General features: G+C 40.1%; 1 protein-coding gene across 1 annotated transcript; it reads right to left on the reverse strand.

The window, feature by feature from the left end:
• Positions 1–853: 853 nt before the first annotated feature.
• LOC146713102 (uncharacterized) lies at positions 854–14,080 on the reverse strand. The gene is made up of 3 exons (XM_085452397.1): positions 13,984–14,080; positions 2,404–2,739; positions 854–2,165 (listed from the first exon to the last, which is right to left on the reverse strand). Exons 1-3 carry the CDS (start codon positions 14,054–14,056, stop codon positions 1,942–1,944), a joined length of 633 nt encoding a protein of 210 aa, XP_085308523.1. The 5' UTR covers positions 14,057–14,080; the 3' UTR covers positions 854–1,941.
• Positions 14,081–20,649: the final 6,569 nt, after the last annotated feature.

Raw genomic sequence — 20,649 nt, forward strand, 5'->3', positions numbered from 1 at the left:
TAAAGAGTCAGTTCAGACCTGCAGTTGGTCCTCGTGGTGTTTTGAACTTGAATTCAGCCTGATTTGTTTTTCATGTCTTCTCCTCCATCATCAGTTATCAGGAGAGCAGACAGTCAAAGTACAAGAATTCAAACAAACACAGAGATTCTACTTACAGAGCAGACACAGCACAGATGTTTCCTTCATCGTCCTTCTCACTCATTTGAGCTTTTTTTCATTTCTGTCACTGACACCAAGTAAAGCCCGCCCTCTTCCTCTGAGCACCAGCTTTCTATTGGTTCACAGGCAATGGCAGTAACCTCACTTTTAATTTCATGCAAAAATATGCACAATGAGATTATTTTGACACGCAACACCACAAACTGTAGTTCCTTTAATTAATCATTTTGGAAATACTGTTAATGAGAACTGCTGCACAAGCAAAAATCTCATTATAGCAGCAATAGATGAAGTCTATTTGGATGTCAAGGGGTTCCAGAATCAGCTCAGCAGACTCCAATCCAGCTATATGTCATAGAGTCAGTCATAGATTTTGTACTTTTAATTTTTTCTTCATAGGTTTTACATCTTTTGATTTCTAATTTAAAGACAAATGGTAGCTACAGAAGATTATCTTTAGGCATGAATTAATGGTGGAGATGATGAGACACCAGAGATCAAGGTGAGACAATTGTGTTTATGATTTGCTCATAAATTCAGTCTAACATTTGATTGCTCAGTTATAGTTGTGATTGTGGTAAAAGTGATCAGTGCATGCACCTCTACATAGAAACAGGTTTGGGTCTAAGCTCACAAAAAGCAGCATTTAGAGACAAGATTGAAAGTATGAGAATAATAAAATAAATGTACTCGATTGGAATTTGTTGAAGTTTATTTAAATGCATGTGGAGTCATCACAGTATACAGAGTATTTTTCTTCAAAGCAGTTAAACACATATTTAGTTTTATACAGAAACAAAAAGAAAACAAATGAACAAAGAAAGAAAATAAACAAGCAGCAATGCATGTAAAACTTGAATTATAAACATATTCATTATATGAACAGACTTATTCAAACTGAAGTAACAAACAGACTGAAAAGACCTTCATGGAAGGAAAAGTGAAACAAAGCTTTACAGGTCAGATGGAGGAACATCCGACTCTGCAGCTACATAGATAAATGGATGTCTTTGGTTTAATATCAGCGTAATAGCATTCAGTCATTCAATCCAATAAATAGCTCCTGATGACATTAATGATTGTCTATAATCCACAATAATTTATCTGCACTCACTGATCAACACCTACAGTGTTTGTGCTTTCAGTTGGTCAGTAATTATACTGTAACATTTTGGGTTATTTAGGCCAAAATACAAAATGCTCTACAAGCGCCTGATATCCACCTACAAGGACATTATACTGCCACTGCTCTATCGAAATGTAAAATGAATGTGGATCTCATTTCTTTCAGAAACAAAAATAAGGTTTAAAAAAAAAACTCTGGCATGTATTTGTTTTTACATTCATCAGGTCCCAATATGCCCAATTATCAAAGAGAAATTACAAATGCAAGCCATGAAAGAGCTCGGGTCTTAGGAGGTTAAGGCAGAAATGTAACAGATATTTTTAAAGAATGTAAACTGTTGAAATGAAATGAGTGACCAACCTGAGGCTACAACAAATACACGTTCGGATACCATATCATGCAGTACACTGAATAAATGAGTTGATTTAAACATTTTCTCCATTCAACACTGAAGATGAGTTGTGTTGTTTGAGATGTTGTTGTGGTGTTTGCACAGAGACACACCAACATAGTCTGAACAGGTCTGATGATATTCAGAGAACTAAATTCTGCATGTCTGACGTCTGTCTGTTGGATGATGAGATCATTCCACTCCTCTGAGATCAATGATGACGCTGAGAAGTAAGAACATCAGCCTGGCACCCAGCTTTCAGCTGTTAAGAGGTCTGTTCGCAGAGATGCTGATCTGAATACGGAGATGGACTTTGTCCTTTTGTATGGTTTCTGCATTTCACAGACCATAAAACTAAAACAGCAACAACAACAACAACAACAACAACAGGCAGACCAACTTTCAGTCCAACATATCCATCCTCCTTCCCTCCATCCTCCTTCCCTCCATCCTCCTTCCCTCCATCCTCTGTGTCTCCTCCTGTCTGACCTGCAGGTGAGAAACAGGTGTGAGGTGTCAGCTGTCAGGTAGGTGATGAGTGAAGAACAGAACAGAATCCATTTCCTCTTCAAACTGCTGTCAGACATTATCTACTGCACTCTGATCCCATCACTCAGACCAGCTGCTTTCTACAAAGTCTCATCAACAACATCTTTAGAAACAAACATCAACAACCAGGAAGCAGCTTCACCTCTGATCACACACACACTCAGCTCTACTCACTCACCTGGAGGAACGACATGAACATAGGTGGTGTTGATGAGCTTCAAACCTCCTCTCTCTTCTTGGATGACGCCACACTTGTATGTTCCAGTATCATTAATCGTCACATCCTTCAGAATCAAAGACACGTCTCCAGCCTTCATCTGTCTGTCCTGCAGATCCACCCGGTTCTTAAAAGATGGATGCTGGTTGACTGGATCCATCTTATTATTCCGATACAAAAGCACATATTCATCTCCCAGGTCAGCTCTGCTCCACTCTACACTTGTGATGTTGTTGTTTGGAGCTCGACATGTCAGAGTGACAATCTTTCCAGACTGAGCTGTGATGTTCTTCTGGTCTGTAAGAGGAAACAACACAGAGCAGAGAGGCTAAAGGTCAAAGTACAACTGTTCACTTCAACAGCGTGAGGAGTAACACACACTGATAATAAGTGAACATAATGTGTGAGAGAAAGCAGCCTCTCATTATAAGACACTGTGAGTCTCTGCATGCTGCCTTTATGTAGCTACAGCTGTTTGTATACACTGAACAAAAAGCTTTGTATCTGTACACAGGGCTGGATGTAATGAAATCTTAACCAGGAAGCTTCTTAGGGTGGCATGGAAATCAAATGAGCTGGCAAAATCAAAGTAATCTCTTTACACATATGCAGCTTTTACATTGTATAATATGACTTAAAATGTAGCCAATGCTTTTTTTGTAATCTACAAAACTACAATGGTGCTAGGTGTGGCAAGAAATCCTTATAGGGTGCCACATGCCACTCCATGCCACCTCTGTAGATCCGCCCTTGGCTGTATACTGACTCCTGAAACTACAACACATCACACTGACACACACATTACACTTCTTTGTCTCTGTGAGATCTGATCACACCAACATGTTAGGTGCACACAGACTCCACCCAGCCTTGTGTCACCATCACAGAAGCATTGGGGATATTATTAAAATAGTTATTTTTACATCTTCTTTTTTGCATTTTTTATTACTTGCTGAAAACTGTAATTAGTTACAGTTGTAGTTAAATTACATTACTGCATTACTCCATAACATGGTCTGAGATCTCAGTTTACTGGTGAAGGAGAAACTTTAAGCTACAGTCCCACCACATCTTTCTTTTAGTGTTTGGGCTTTAACACACAGTGCATAACAAAGGTAAAAACAGCCCAAAGAGGCTTCAAAGTGACTGCCACACAGATTCTGCTATAGGAACAGGTAGAGCTAGAAATGCAGGAGGAGCAGCTCAGACTGTGGCTGTGGCAGCTGGTTGCTGCTCCTGAGTGAAACTTAATTCTAAGTGTAACTTCGGGTCCCACAAATGTACATGTGTCTGTTTGGAGAGAAAATGGATAAGGACGGATAAAATGGATAAAGACTAGCCTCCTGTCTAGTTCTTCAAAATCCCAACTGCATGTCAGTAGATCATCAGGAACAGGTGAAGTGCAAAAAATTAGAGATATAAAAAAACAGCATGGAAAGCACAGAGTGGCTGCAGTGAACACTCATTGTTGTAACAATGGCTTTGACTTCAGCTCTTTGTGTGTTATAACTTCACTGTTCTCTCCAATTGGCTGAAGATCAACAAACAGCACAAGGAAGATTTGCCCACAGACCGGTTGTACCACATACACTGCCTCCATCAACATCAAACACTATGCAGGTAGATGAGCCGTCTGTCTGCCTCATATTACTGCACTGAAGCATAAAAGCAGCATTAGAGTGGCAGCTTCAGATGCCACTGCTTTGCTGCAACAGCTGCCTCTATTCAATAACTTTTTGCCACGGCTGCACTGGTGCGCTTTTTTTTTCTTTTCTTAAATGCGCACCAGCACAAAAGTTAGGTGCACCCAATTCTTTTTTTTTCAACCACATTGCTTAACACCGCAGTTTTACATTTCACTTATTTGGGCAGAAATTGCTGTCCATACAGACAATATTGATCTGTAAATGATTAACTAACAATCTTGTCAACACAAAGTTCTACAAGAAAAATAAGTTACTGAAAAAGTGATTGTGCTTAAACTGCTTTGGCACTCTTTGGCAATATTGTTCACAATGTTAAACTTAATCATCATCTCGGCCTCCTCTGACGACCTGTTTACTGCTGCCTGCCGCTGAAAGGCAATGGGGAGAGGGGACACTTGGCCAGTGCATTTACCACAGTATATAATGCATTTTCTGGGCACACTGCGCATTTTCAGCATTTCATTTCGAAACATATTACCACCAGTCACAAATGCAGTATTGCTGGCCATGGTCTTTCCACACTCCCAACAGTAAATGCAGTGCATCAGGTTGTCAGCTTTACTGTATCTTAGCGAAGGAAACTGGTCAAGCCACTCTCTTTGAAATTCTATTTTTTTAAAATTATATATATATATATATATATATATATATATATATATATATATATATATATATTTTCCTCCTTTTACTTCCAGTGGGCTCAGGCTCGGAGTCAATCAAATGTGGCTCCTTATCTGATGCCGTCTCCGGGCCAGTGTTTGACATAACCTGAGAGGTTGATGGCTCCATATCATAGCACTGGCTATGAATTTCAAACGATCGGGCCTTAACTTAACAGAAAGGTTATCAATAGTTCTTTTCATCTTTTCTCATTACCCACAGCTACATCCAATTCTGACGGGTGTAGGCCACTAACAAAGGGCTGGGTATCATCACTGGTTTCTATAATCGATTTGATTCTAATTCACAAGGTCCCGATTCAATTCGATTTCCTCAGACAGAAATAGTGCTGGGCCTCCACCCCAGAGAGAAGGGTTACATCTCCTGGGTCTAGGTGCGGCTTGCCCCTCTGAGGGCGGGGGTACCTGGACCTGGGGTATAGAGTATGTTTGGGGAGTGCGACTGTCTGTGCAGTGTCTATTTGTGTCTGTCTAAACGTTGGGTGAGTGCCGAGTATTTGGTTGTGCATATGGTGGTGGGAATGCACGTCTGTGTCCGCGTGTGCCTGTTCGTCTGTGTCTATATGTCAGGTTGGGTCTTAGACTCAACCTCTCTGGGTACATCTCAGGCCCTCCAAAGTACGGAGGCCTATCTCCCCTCACCACACTCCCTGCCGGTGGCTGATGCCCTCAGACGTTGGTGTGTTGGTGGTGGTCGTTTGGGGCTGGGCGCTCATGTATGTACCGGCTCATTCCTGGTGGATGTCTGGGGCCTGGATCTCCTCCATACCTGCTTCATGCCCTGGGGGACGGGGCTGTGGCTCCCCACACTCCCTAGCAGATCGTTACATGGAGAAACCTTTGGAATACAAGCATGCTGATCCACACAGGTATGCACACAGGTGTACACATGGGTGTTCACAGACGCGGACTACAGCTTTCTTGGCTGCTGCCTCAAAGCACATTGTGCGCTGTCTATCTTGCGTGCTGCACAATATCGTTTATTATTTAGTATCTACTGATATCTACTGCTAGCTAGTTTATTGTGATGGTGCTTTTTTTTTATTATGTTGCTCTTTGTTGTTTGCTTTCTCTTCTGTTTTTTCTCCATACAGATTATCCAGGTGTTTTGTTTGTTTTTCTTTTTTTTTTCTTTCTTCCCTCCCTTCTCACCGTCTCTTCTCCCCTTTGGTTTTCTTTCTCTCCCTCTCTTTCTTTCATTCTTTCTCCCTGTCCTATCCCACAGTCATGTCTGTCCCGTTTGTAGCAACTGAAAATAAAATAAATTCATAATTATAATAAAGGTCAATCAAATGGACCAATATGGCAAGGCCATGATGATCCACTTGGTAAAATAAATCCGCTTGGCATCTTTCTTGGCCTCAAGACAACAATTCTGATGGCTATAGATCCAAACGGGACGAAAAAAAAAAAAAGTGCTGGGCGATATGATGACATATATCGTGTGGACGATAGAAAAGTGTCTATGTGCCATTTGTTTGCTATTGTTTCTAACCCAAATTTTATAAATTATTACATAAAATACATAATAGGGGTGCAACGATATTCGTATCGATATTGAACCGTTCGATACAGTGCTTTCGGTTCGGTACGCATATGTATCGAACAATACAAAATTTGTAATTTATTTTATCAACTTTCCTTCTGACGATGCTGTCTGTGTTGAGCGCTCAGTGAATCTGCGTTCGACTACTCCGCCTAGGCTGCACTGTCCAGCGCAGATCCACTGAGCGCTCAACACAGACAGCATCATCAGAAGGAAGAGCGCAGGGCAAGCTAGTGTAACGATGTAAAAGAATGGATATGGTTTTGTTGTTGTTAAATTCCTGTTAAACTTGGGATCGCAACCATGGGTTTATTTTGGAACTTTTATTTTGAAAATCCGCAGCGGAAGTCTGCTACTGGTAAACGGGCTACCCCCTAAGCCTATTGTTAGTAGCAATGAAGCTTTCGCTGTGGTAAGTTCCTCTCCGTCCGCTCTCACAGAGCATGAGTTTAAAACATATTTGAAAATCCTCATTGAAGCTAATATGACAGTGCACTAACTGCATGAACTGCCCATACGGTAGTATTTGAGTAGATTTCAGGTTTATGACCGTGTTTTGCAGTTAATAGATTAGACGGTAAGAAAAATGGACACGTGGAGCTAGCGGCTAACAGCTAGAGGAGGCTGTCGTGTCTAATAATTTTGAAACTTCTCTCAATAGTTTGGGCGGAATCCTGTTGCTGAAACCCATGGTTATTCATGTCCCATGTTATTGCAGGTATGTGTACTTTGAAACATGTATATGGTTGAGCTGCAGGCTAATTCTGTTTAAGACATATTGCTTATTAAGTTTGCCCAGTAGATGGCAGCATTGTTCCATTTACTATTGTACGTAAAAGGGAATTTTGGCTTTGGTTTATTTATATTTACATGAATGTGCATTTAAGTGAATTAATTTTTCTTTTGTTATCTAAACCACAATGCAGTAATGTTTCTATTTTATTTTCCGTGATAAGTATTGTTGCCATTTTATTTTTCATTTCATTTTCATTTTATTTTTCTGCACACCTGCCATCTCTAAGAGGTCCTTCAACAGTCTGCTCTCAAAGTTTGATCCCTGATCCGAATGAATCCTCTTGGGAAAGCCATAAACACAAAAGAAATCATCCCACAACCTGCGTGCGACATGTTTTGCAGACTGGTTTCGGCAGGGGAAGGCATGTGCCATCTTGGAGAAATGATCGGTTACGACCAGGACATCCACTTTCTTATTATCGCTGAGCTCAGCAGTCCAAAAGTCTATGCACACTAGCTCCATCGGCTCTGACGTCTGGATGTTCTCTAGTGGTGCACAGGCATGAGGTTCAGGTGTTTTTCCAACCACACATCTCTCACACTGTCGAACATGGTTGGTTATGTCTCTCTCCATCCCGACCCAGAAAAACCTCTCACGGGCGAGGGAAAGTGTTCGTGCCTGGCCCTGATGGCCTGCATTATCATGAAGGCTGAGGAGGACTTGAACCTTCAGGCTATCAGGAACAACAAACTGAAAAATCTTTCTACTCAAGCGGTGATGCCTTATCACCCTGTACAGGATGCCGTTCTGTACTTTAAGCTTCTTCCACTGCCTGAGAAGTCCACCAACACCACCTGGTTCTGAAGCTGCTTCTCCCTGTTAACTTCCTGGGCTTAGGTGTGGAAGGGAGTCTGGCCTCCCGTGCTGACTTGGACGGAGGGAACCCGAACAGTGGAGATGACCAAGGGTCTGTGAGGTCAACACAGATGGATCATCATGACAGGACACTGGACTGGCTGCTGAAAACGCCAGAGATACAGGGTCTCGCTAATGAGCCGGTGGAAGTTGAAGGTTCCCTCGACGTGGGACACCATTCTCTCTGCGTTGTGGACCCCAGCAGTGGCTCTATCGCAGCGGAGGACCCACCCCCTGAAGTTAATGCTGAAGTGTTTGAAAACTCCATTAGTGAATTCCCCTTGCCTGCTCCCGTGATCAGTGATGCTGCTCTCCGTCGAGGCTCTGAACCTGTTGCCGTGGCTCCTGTGGTTCCCATGGCTGATGTTGACTTAGATCTTGCTATTTGCACACAGCCTCAGACTATTCAGGCGGGCATGGATGGGCTAGCTATCACTAGGTATGGGAGAAGTGTTAGGCCTCCCAAGAGACTGATTTGTGAGATGGCAGCGCAGAAAGTTGAGGAAACTTCTTCTGTTTCAGGGTCAGTTTTTGCATTTCTGACTAGTATGTTTTAGCTCTGAGGGAATTGACTTGGTTTCATGTATCTTTCGACTTATTTTTTTGTGTGGTCCAGGATGTGATTTGGAGTATTATTTCGGGTGCTCTTATATGTGATGTTAAGGAGGTGTAGATGGCATCTTCTCTAGTCTGTTGAAGGTATTGGGCTTGGTACCACCCAATGTCTCGACACTTTTATATAAAAGGATTCTGTATCGACAATGATTAATATTAGTGTATCGATTTTACCCCGAAGCACCTGCTGTTCATAGTTCTTTTGTTTCTGGCCCTTGATACTCCCTTGAACTGGTTTGGAGTTTAACAGAATTTAAGGGGGGTGTATGTAACGATGTAAAAGAATGGATATGGTTTTGTTGTTGTTAAATTCCTGTTAAACTTGGGATCGCAACCATGGGTTTATTTTGGAACTTTTATTTTGAAAATCCGCAGCGGAAGTCTGCTACTGGTAAACGGGCTACCCCCTAAGCCTATCGTTAGTAGCAATGAAGCTTTCGCTGTGGTAAGTTCCTCTCCGTCCGCTCTCACAGAGCGTGAGTTTAAAACATATTTGAAAATCCTCATTGAAGCTAATATGACAGTGCACTAACTGCATGAACTGCCCATACAGTAGTATTTGAGTAGATTTCAGGTTTATGACCGTGTTTTGCAGTTAATAGATTAGACGGTAAGAAAAATGGACACGTGGAGCTAGCGGCTAACAGCTAGAGGAGGCTGTCGTGTCTAATAATTTTGAAACTTCTCTCAATAGTTTGGGCGGAATCCTGTTGCTGAAACCCATGGTTATTCACGTCCCATGTTATTGCAGGTATGTGTACTTTGAAACATGTATATGGTTGAGCTGCAGGCTAATTCTGTTTAAGACATATTGCTTATTAAGTTTGCCCAGTAGATGGCAGCATTGTTCCATTTACTATTGTACGTAAAAGGGAATTTTGGCTTTGGTTTATTTATATTTACATGAATGTGCATTTAAGTGAATTAATTTTTCTTTTGTTATCTAAACCACAACGCAGTAATGTTTCTATTTTATTTTCCGTGATAAGTATTGTTGCCATTTTATTTTTCAATCAATATTTGTTTTTATTTATTTGGGAAAACTAAGAGTTCCACTATACGATCATAAGCCTATAGTTAGTAGCAATGAAGCTTTCGCTGTGTTTGGGCGGAATCCTGTTGCTGAAACCCATGGTTATTCACGTCCCATGTTATTGCAGGGGAATAAATCACGCCTGAGCTCTACCCACTTCGAGTCCAGAGAGTTTTATTCACACAGCGCTGGAAAGAGAAGCTGACCAGGGGTTACACTAGCGAGACAGAAGTTAAGCTCTCCTTGCAACATGGACCTCCCCCACTCTCATTCAGATCTGGCGTTTGGAATTATTTTGGTTTTCATGTGACGTATGACCCTGAAGGTAAGCGAGTCATGGACTAAAGTAAAACAGTATGTTGGATGTGCCATGCAATGCTCAATTACATGGGTGGGAGCTAGTGTGTTAGCGCAGTTAGCTCGTTAACGTGTTGGCCGTCTAGCCCCATGCACGGGGCGATCGGCGGTAGCTCGTTAACGGAGATTTGCCGTGTTGTGGCGTTAAGGTCATTTCAACGAGATTAACCTGAAAGCACTAGTGGGAACACAACGAATATGACTGCACATTTACGCTGACATTATCCTAGTGCAAAGACAAAGATGAGTGATTCCTCAATCAGATACAGGGCTCGCAATATCGCTAGCCCGACGTCCCGGGACTAGCGATTTTTTCAGTCGGGGTACCAAAATCTATCTCTGCCCTGCTCGTCGGGCTATTGTAGAAAGGAAAAATATATGTCAATGCTTTTGCATTCTTTCAGAAATGTAGCTGGGTAATTATGTCATTGGCATCGGTGAGCCACTGTCAATATGTGACATATTGAAGTCGCGTTTGAATTTGCGCTTGTTTTTTACTTTCACTTTGCAATCGCGCGAACTGTGTATAGAGAGCGACAGCACTGATCTGTGAGTGATGATAATTTGTGCACCAATTCCTCTGACATCGTCTTATTAATCGTTAGCTTACTATGCAAACATGACAAGTGAAATCTCCCGCAGCAAGCTTAAACATGTGAGAGGTTGATCGCGCAGAGAATCGCTGAGCATTATGTGAGTGTGTGTGTAAAAGCAGCAGGATATATGATATATATTTTATATTATTTTAGTTCTGCTGAGCCAAATAAGACAGGTCGGGGTGAAGAAGTGACAGCCAAAGAAAAGCTTACCACAAAACGGAGAAGTTATGACAAATCAGACTATAAGGCAAAAAGAAAGTGCAGCTTTATGGTTTCATGGACAAAAGAATTTCTGTGGCTGCAATATGACGAGCTAAATAACCAGGGGTGCACATAAGTGGTCCGCAGGTGCGCATTCGCTGTCAAAATAAAAAACACGCACAAGGGTTAGGGTTAAATTTAAAAACTGTACTTTTGAGTTAAAATATATATTTATAATTTTAATAAATGACAAATTAAAAAGGCATGAACATTTTTTTTGTATCGAAAAAATATCGAACCGTGACACCAAAGTATCGAACCGAACCGAACCGTGAATTTTGTGTATCGTTGCACCCCTAATAATTAACCCTTTACAACCACAACAATGTGGTGTATGCTGTACAGTGCAGCGAGGAATGCCCAGACCTCTACATTGGAGAGACCAAACAGCCACTTCACAAGCGCATGGCACAACACAGAAGAGCCACCCCCTCAGGACAAGACTCAGCAGTCCATCTGCATCTTAAGGATAAAGGACACTCTTTCGAGGATGCCAATGTTCACATTTTGGACAGAGAGGACAGATGGTTTGAAAGAGGAGTGAAAGAAGCCATCTATGTCCACCGTGAGCGACCATCTTTGAACAGAGGCATGGGTTTACGACACCAACTCTCTGCCATCTATGATCCAGTTTTGAGATCCCTTCCCACTCGCCTGAACACCCACTCACATCCTGGGCCATCTGACCTCAGGAATTCGCATGATAAGGTGGGGCCAGGTTTCACAATGAACTCACCCGAAACTCTGGCTGATTGGGACCCACACCCAGTTTCACACCTTGGCTCAGGCGATTAGAGGATCATCAGGGGGTCCTTTTGTCCCTCTGTGGGGGGTCACTCCCACTAGGTTTATATCTGGGACTCTCCACCATTTGACCTTAGAACTGAAGAAGCTTCTCGGATGAGAGGTGAAACGTCTTCAAGTAACTTAAAGAAGTCCAGACGCTTTTCTTTACAAGCGCCTTTGACTACGATGACCTGGATGACTGAGAACCTTCACAGACTTATGCCATTAGCTTGTCCTAGGTCACGGTTTCCTTCCACATATAGCTTTGCAAAAATTGCATAAGAAGCACTTGCAGCAACAAAAACATAATATTCCAGAAACACGCTTTGCCGATGTTCATAACACTTCCTATGTTGGCATATACGTCAGCGTGAACTATCGCATGTCCGCCATTACCTGCTCGAAACCGGAGGTGACGTCATTTTCGCAAAAGGGCCTTTTAAGCCTATGTTGGTATTTTTAAGAGTCACGTTTGACTTTATGCTTTTCTGTATTGTTTCTGGGATACTTAGAACTCCAATTACACTGTTGGAAATAATTTATTTTGATGCATTATTATATTTATTTTCATTTTTACTGCAGTATATAAAAATTTGTGTATCTCAAAAATAAAACTATGAAGACACTCAAAATAAATTTCTTGTGGTTGGAAACTACTCTGTGCAACTTTTTTGTATTTAGTTTTGAGGGATAAGCCTCTTAAATTTTTCTAACTAGAAATATATGTAAAAAAAACATTTTTTTGTAGTTTATTGCTCTACAATTTTTTGCAATTTATGTAGGTACTATGGTCTTAGTGCATGCATATTATTAAAATTTGGGCTATAACGGTTGTATTGATATTTGGAAACTTGAAATGCTCCCACAAATAGATCTACAGCATGTAAAAACATAAAGACAAGCTCTGGCGGACTTGTTTCTATGGGTTAAAGGGTTAAATAGCCTGTGGCAAATATAGTAGTGTTGTCTTCTCACTATACATGCTCTTAACTTTATGCAAGAGAAAATAAAGTATAAAAAATGATATTTTTCGCATAGAAACTCCGTCTCGTGGTTTACGACCTGGTGCTGCTGTACGTGCACCAGGATTTGCTACATACTTTACGGTAACTCAAAAAAAAATCTCATTTGCTGTTTTAACTATATGGTGGTTGCTAAAATCGTATGTGAACTCCTGGCGTTTCTGGCAAAATACATTTATATTTAAAAATCGATTCAGGATTTAATGAATCGATATCGCGTTATTCAAGCTAAAATCCATTTAAATCGGAAAATTGAATAATGAAACCCACCCTTGCTACTCACCTCTGTCTACCTACACTTTCAAACATACATAAACGTAGACCGACAGGAAAATCTGGACCACAGCCAATCAGGGAGGTCCCGGTCCTGACTATGTCTTATTAGTTTATACCACGATATAGGCAAAATGTGTGTTTGTTGTTGACCACACGGAGACTTTCAGAGTTGCGGAGATTTGAGACTTTAGACACGTGCGACCAAATTGGTCACACATTAGAATCCTAGTTCATAGGTAAACTAAAATATAATATTTAAAAGATACCCTCGGTATGCTGAACTCTGCAGCACAGGAGCCCCTTTGCACTGTATTTAACAACTCGCAAATATAAAATATTAGCAGTACGGATCAGTAGCCTCTTCCATCTGAAATGGGAAGTCAGAAATTCCTGCTTCTTAGTCAAAATTACTTTCAAATAGAACAGTCTTATTTTCTACTTTAAATTCACAAAGTCTGAGAAAGTTCGCCAACCTCAACTCCAAGTCCAACATGGCAGCAGTGCACACAAACAGTATAAAAACTAAAACTTGTATCAAACATATCATTTACGTTCAGTTTTGTGGTATTGTGTTAGCATTGTGCTGTATGGCGAGTTACAGATGGATAATCAGCAGAATAACAAATCGGTGGGCCTCCAGCATGTAACAGGTCGTTGGTGTCCATCCACATCTCTGGACTCTACTTAGCTACAAGCAACATAAATAGTGTTTTCCTTTCTTTTCTGACCAATTGTGCTGGAAGGAAGTTAGCTCAGGAGAGACATCGCAGTATGACCTTCATCAGACCTCTGAGGTTAAATAACCGTAACAAGATTTTTAATTTTAAACTTTTGCTAATGTTTACAGGCACTGCTGCCATCTTGCATGGTGAATTCAGGATTACTGGGGATTTTTCCCGTTGGAATCTGAAAGATGAAGCCATTTCGGGTTACATAAAATGATTCATACTCCATCTTACTTTTTATTTCAAAGTGAAAATGAATTTGGTTTCTCATAGTTAAATCTTACCTGTCGAGACAAACATGAAGAGGTCAACAAACAGGAAAATCAAGCAGAACGAAGTAAATGTTCGGTGCGACATTTCCGTAGCCTAGCTAGCTAACGCTTCTTGTCAAACACTAGCGGACACCACATGATGACGCACGTCCGTGGGAGTATACAATCATTTCAGTTTTAAGGCCAATTTTAAATTATATATTTTGTCAGTAAAATATTATAGCCTGAAAGACCTTGAAAAGCTCTCCAGAAATTAAAAGAAACAAAAAACAAAAACTGAATTATTAGCTTCCTGTCTCGACTTTTTCTATTTGAATAAAAGCACTGATGCAAAGTTGTTATCTGACTGGTGACACCTATCGTTCAGGAGAAAACTGTGGCCGGTCCGGTGACTAGTGTCTTTGGGTCATGAATCAAAAGTGGACCTGAGATACATTTTATCTGGTTCGTATTATTTTTAGTATTTATATTAGGCTGATTTGGGCTCAAGTGGTTTAAATCATTGGGTTTTGTGATGTGACTAATGTGATGCTGTCAAACTGCAGAGTAACTTCTTGATAGCAGTAACAAAGAAACTTGATCATTCATAGCTGTTGGAAATTCACGCAAAGATGAAAGATGAGAGAAGATCATTTTCAGTGAGTCATTAGTTATCTGGTAGATTGTTCCATCCAAAGATATTAAGCCATCTGTTATTAACCAGTAAGAAAGAAAGAAATGCAAGATTAGGTATGAAATTGTTGAGAAAGTAAACTTAAGTAAGATAGTGCTAGTTTATCAAATTGCACTTGATTAGCAGTCCTTACTTTTGAAAATAATCTCCGTCTTCTTCTCCTATCCTGTTCCGTCTTTTTTTCTTTACACGTTTTTTTACTGTGTTTCTCTCCCTGAGAAGCAATTAGACAGATTTATCGACTATCGATGACAGGCTGAGCATTTCACCGATCATTTTTAAAAGAGCGATTTCTTTATTTATTTGCTCATGAGTAAGTTTGCTAATAATGTTTGTTAAAGCTAACAGAAGCAGTCAGTGTTTTAACAGCACCCTCCTCAAAGTGCGTCCAAATGCAGCGATTCATTTTACTCAAACTTAGAACAGAAAGAAAGGCAGTAGCTTATGTTCAGAAAAAAACAAAAAACAAAAAACACAATGGTGGGGAGGGAAACAAAGACAAACTGGTTCTTTTCCACTATAACTGTCGTACATACTTGACCAAAAAAACAAATTTACACAAAAAGTACATTAAAAATCAAAATGTCTCTCCTAGTGAATATTAAAAAAAGATCTCAGATGTAACGTTGTCTTTTGTGCAATTTGGCTCACCTCAAATAAATAATTGAATAATCCAAAAGGTATACTAATACTGAAACAAATAAGAAAAGAAGGTAAAATATTCCCTTAAAAGAAGCGTATAAATTCTAAACATGCAAATCCACTTCAATGGCCAAGAAATCAGCCCGTGCATGATTACTTTGCTCCGCCTAGGGATGGGTATTGATAAGATTTTCACGATTCCGATTCCATTTTCGATTCTGTTTAACGATTCGATTCTTTATCGATTCTCTTATCGATTCTTTTTAAAAAAGGAGAACACTAAGGTCGATTAGCTTAGAACTTTGTTTTATATCTTCTCTTTGAACAAGATAGAAATTTAGGAGTAACATGGCCTTACAAACCCAGCAGTGAGATCTTAAGAGATCCAGCCTACGGCTCTTCAATGTGGTGTCACAGGGACCCCGGGGAAAAAAATTGTAAATGTAAAATAATAAAATAAATATTCTTCTGTAGCAATAACAAAGTATAACATAAATTATTCTGTAGCAATTACACAAGAATATCCAGTCCCTGCCTACAATTAAACACATTCACTTACTGAAAATCATCTGCTGTGGCAAATGGGTTCAAGCCTTTGACCACAAACTTAGTCTCTGCTTGGTGACATTAGTCTATCCTGGCTTGAAAGGAGACACTACCGGTAGACTGCAGCAAGAACTGCCAGCGAGCGCCAGCCAGACTCTGTCTGTCTCTCTCATCATGGTCACCTAAACGCACAGTAATGGCAGATAAGGCAGATTGCGCTAACATAATATGCACTGTTAGTTGATTATTTACCTGCCGCATTAACGGGAGAGGACGTGCAAACGTTACCGCTGCTGCTGGGTTGAGATTCACGAGTCCAGAGCAGAATTAACAAAAAAATGACATTCATTTAAGGTCATCGCGTGTTTTGTGAGCAAATGCTTTTGCATATTCATAATGTTTCCTCCCTTAAACAAAGTATCTACTTTGCAAGTATTGCAAGTTGCCCTGTTGTCATCCGTTCTTGTAAGTATAACCAAACTTTTTAGCGTTTGAGCCGCCATGTTTCCTGCCAGGTAAATGACGCTCCGCAATGTGGTGACGTCATTCGGGCGACTGGAATCGATAAGGGAATCGTTTGCAAAAATGGCAAACAATTCCAAGGAATTGAAACAGTGGGAACCGGTTCTCAACAAGAACCGGTTTTCGATACCCATCCCTAGTCCTGCCCATCAAAAAGTTACCTACACAAATATATTGCTTATCGTTAACTATTGGACTGACAAATGTCAGTTGAGAAAATCACATATCGCCCAACCTTAGTGTGCCAAACTGCACAGAAACAGTTTGCTTCTTCTGATATTTGCTGACATATTTCAAACATTTAGTTTGAAATTTTTTGTCACTTCTATCCATCCATTTATTCTCCCCACTGCAGTTCTTATCAGTGTCGCTATCCCAGCTATAGTGTGAGATCCGTCAATTAAATAAAATGTTAAAAAGGAAAAGGTTAGTCTCCAGCAGAGCTAGCTAAATACTGAAGTACTACAACAATAACTTCAGTGACTTCTGCAGCTTGAGCAGGAATGACAGAAATGCAGACCAAAGAGAACTTTCTCATAATTGTCCTGTTTGAACTGGTAAAGCCTACAGAAATCCAAAGGATGCAACCTCAGTACACCAGTGCACTAATGACCACAAACATTCCATTGAAGCACTTCAATGACAAAATTGTGACACAAATGCTTCAGAAATGGACATAAATAAATAAAACAAAGAAGAGACTCCTGATAAATCATATCAGAAATTAAAGACACACAAAATAAAAAGGAGGTTTCAGTTAAACTGAAACCCAAACACGTGTATAAAAACTAAAACTCAGTCCTACAAGGATCATAAAGGAAGAAACACTCAATATTTCCTGAAATAGAACTCACTCAAAACAATAAAGAAAATAAAATTGTAAATCAACATAATAATAAAAAAACTTACAGAAAAGGAACAGCAAGAAACCAAACAGAAAACACTGAAGACAAAATTTACGAGGCAACTCAAAACCAGCTAAACCAGCGATCATGACAGAGTCCAGAGCTCCAAAGAGCCTCTTTGTGATTGAGGTGATTTTGGTCTTATTTAGATTCTGTCAGATAAAGTCTGACAGGTTTTGGTTCTTCAGATGAAAAAACACATTGAATTCATTTCATATTATGTGTTTTCACAGATGAAACCAGCCAACAGTAAATCAAATGCTTCACACTAACTCCACATGGCGTTCATCTGTAACCAGTAACCAGTAAAGTGAAGCTTTAACATGAACAATTTGTTAATCCACTGAAGCTCACAGACTTCATCAACCTGTCAGATTACCTAAAAGACTGAAAGACGTCATTTTAAAGACTTACTGTTGTTCTGAAGGATCTCTGAAACCCTCAAACACTCTTCTGATCATCAGGATGGGAAATTATCCACTGAGAGCAAATAGAAAAAAGAAAGGAAACAAACTTGACCTTGGTTTGGTCTCTGGCTGCACTAAACAGCCCCAGTGAACAATCTAACCCGTATTTCCTTGTCAGCTGTTTAATACGGACACACCTTAGACCTGTTTGACTTAAATGCAGCATCGTGGCAAATACATTCCCGGACTGACTCAGCTGACTGGATCTGAGCCCGTGTATTTGACAAACAAATACCACAAACATAATGAAAGTAGCAGAGACGTGACAGCAGCAGGAAGTGAATCTGGCACAGGTGGATGTGTAGAATCTGTATAGAGTGTCTGTGTGTAGAGTCGAGATAAATGATGAATGAAGGGTCTCATGACAAAATGATAATAATATAAGTCAAAGGTCTCTTTGTATCCAACAAATATAGACACTAATAAAAGAAGACAAATAAAATAAAAACAGTTAACATTAAACACACACACACACACACACACACACAATACAGAAAATGTCAAAGGAATTATTCTAAAATATACTGTTGTACCTCCAGAGTGTACTGATTAACGTAAAGGTTGCTGGTTTGATTCCATCTAGAAGCACAAATCACTGTTGGACTGTCAGGAAGGGCACCGGGTGTAAAACTCTGCAAATCAAAATAAGGGGCACTAACTGCTGTGGGGTCATCATGTGACAAGGCACAGTCAAAAGTAACGACTTTCTCTTACATTTAACAATATGATGAATGTAACAGTGTTGTTACTTTCTGTACAAGTTTGTGTAAAAAAAATCTCACAGACAGAAAATCTGTGAGAGCACCTGACCACTTCAGAATGCAGTGATGTTAACGTAATAAAGCTATTGAAATACTAAATATGTTTTCAGAATTACATACATGTAAAATACAAGTCTAGGTTAAAATATGTCTAGCATTTTGTTCCCTCATAATTTAACAAGTCAGGATATAGCCACATGAGGTTTTCAGGATTGACTAACGCATTTAAACTCTGCTTCCAAGTATTCTGAATGTTGACATTTCCTCTATAAACATCTGAAGGAATCTCTAAAAACTGTTTTGTGGTTGTGGTGACGTGAGTCACATAAAGAGTGTCACATTTCATAAAAGCCACAGTTTTGTATATCCTGGTCAGACTGGTTCAGCTGACAGTGTTTGTTTGTTGTTGGTACAGCTGGACTCTGGGTGTGTCAGTGCATATCATCATATGAGCTTCAGTAAAAGTATGTTCATCAAGGACTAAAAGACTAAGTGGATATTAATCAGATACTAATTATGTACGTTTTTGCTTATTTTCCTGTTTATTATTCCTCCACTGAAACACGTCAGCATGATTAGTTAAACGACATCAGGACAAATGTATGTGAAGGTTCTCAGTCAACCAGGTCATGGTAGTCTAAGGAACTTGACAAGAAAAGAACCACACATATTGCTGTATACATTGGGAGGAACACCCTTCAATTGGTGGAGGAAACTAGGATTATAGGAACCATCTCCGTTTCAACCTAAGATGCAGACAAAGCAGAGTTTTTCCCAAGAGTTTCAATCAATCAATCAAAATTTATTTATATAGCACATTTAAAAACAACAGGTTTGATCGAAGTGCTTCACAAATAAAAAAAAAAAACAAATAAAATAAATACAACGCAAGACGAGACAATCATAGAAACCAACCAAATGATAATCAAACTATCTTACATCAAAGCTAGAGTAAAAAGATGGGTCTTTAAACGAGATTTAAAAGACTGAACAGTCTCAGAAGAGCGAATGGCAATAGGGAGGTTGTTCCACAGTCTAGGAGCTACAATAGCAAAGGCACGGTCGCCTCTGGTTTTCAACCCAGACTTGGGTTCCATTAAGAGCATCTGGTTAGAACAGGGGTGCCCAATCCCAGTCCTCGAGAGCTACCGTCCTGCAGCTTTTAGATGCATCCTTGTTCCCACACACCTGAATCAAATGAATGGCTTGTTATCAGGCCTTTGCCAAACATGATGGCATGCTGAAGAGATCAAACCATTTGATTCAGCTGTGTTGGAGTAGGGATGCATCTAAAAGCTGCAGGATAGTAGCTCTCGAGGACCGGGATTGGGCACCCCTGGGTTAGAAGATCTCAGTGCTTTTATAGGATTATACAAATGAAAAAGTTCTGTTAAATAGCTAGGGGCAGTGTTATTTAAGATTTTATGAGTGAATAAAAGAATTTTAAAATCAATGCGAAATTTCACAGGAAGCCAGTGTAACTTGGCTAATACTGGAGTCATATGATCATGCATTCTGGCACCCGATAAAAGAGTTTGCGCCTTGGATCTACGGTCAGGGAACACAGAGCAGAGCTGATTCTAGAGAGAGCACAAAATCAACTTCTAAGTGAAAGGACAGGTCCACTTTACTATAGATGCCCTTTGGAACAAGATTAGCCAGATTCTGCAGGAACTGAAAACCCTTCTACCCTCCCCTATTTTAGAAGACGTTTTTAGGTTTGTGGACAAGGCTCAGCAGGCCCAACACAATAAAGGACAAGAAAGAAAACTCAGGAAAATCCACACTTTGCTAATGTTAAAATCTCCCAATTCTTTTAATCTTTGGGCTGAAGGAAGGACAATACTCAGTGTATAAATGCTCAATCAACAATTCTTTTATTTCCATACAATTCAATACTTATGAGCATAAGCCATTATGATGGGGAGACATGCATGAAGAGGGTCACAGCAAATCTCAAACTGGTGGAGGGTTACTCAAGCTCTTATAGCCTTTAGTGGCCCCCACCTAGTCGTAAAAGCCTAAACATTCACATTCTTTCTCTGTTACGGCGCCTAAGTTATGACCTCGGCTCCCTGTCTTTCTGCTCCCTGTAAAGGTGGGGGCATGGAATGTGGTCTGTCTCTTCTATTATCGACACAAGGTCCTCTGCACACAACATT

Source organism: Copadichromis virginalis, linkage group LG3 (assembly GCF_057382275.1).
Source record: "Copadichromis virginalis isolate Kocher_CV1m ecotype Utaka linkage group LG3, C_Virginalis_male_GT1.1, whole genome shotgun sequence".
Classification (NCBI taxonomy): Eukaryota; Metazoa; Chordata; class Actinopteri; order Cichliformes; family Cichlidae; genus Copadichromis; species Copadichromis virginalis.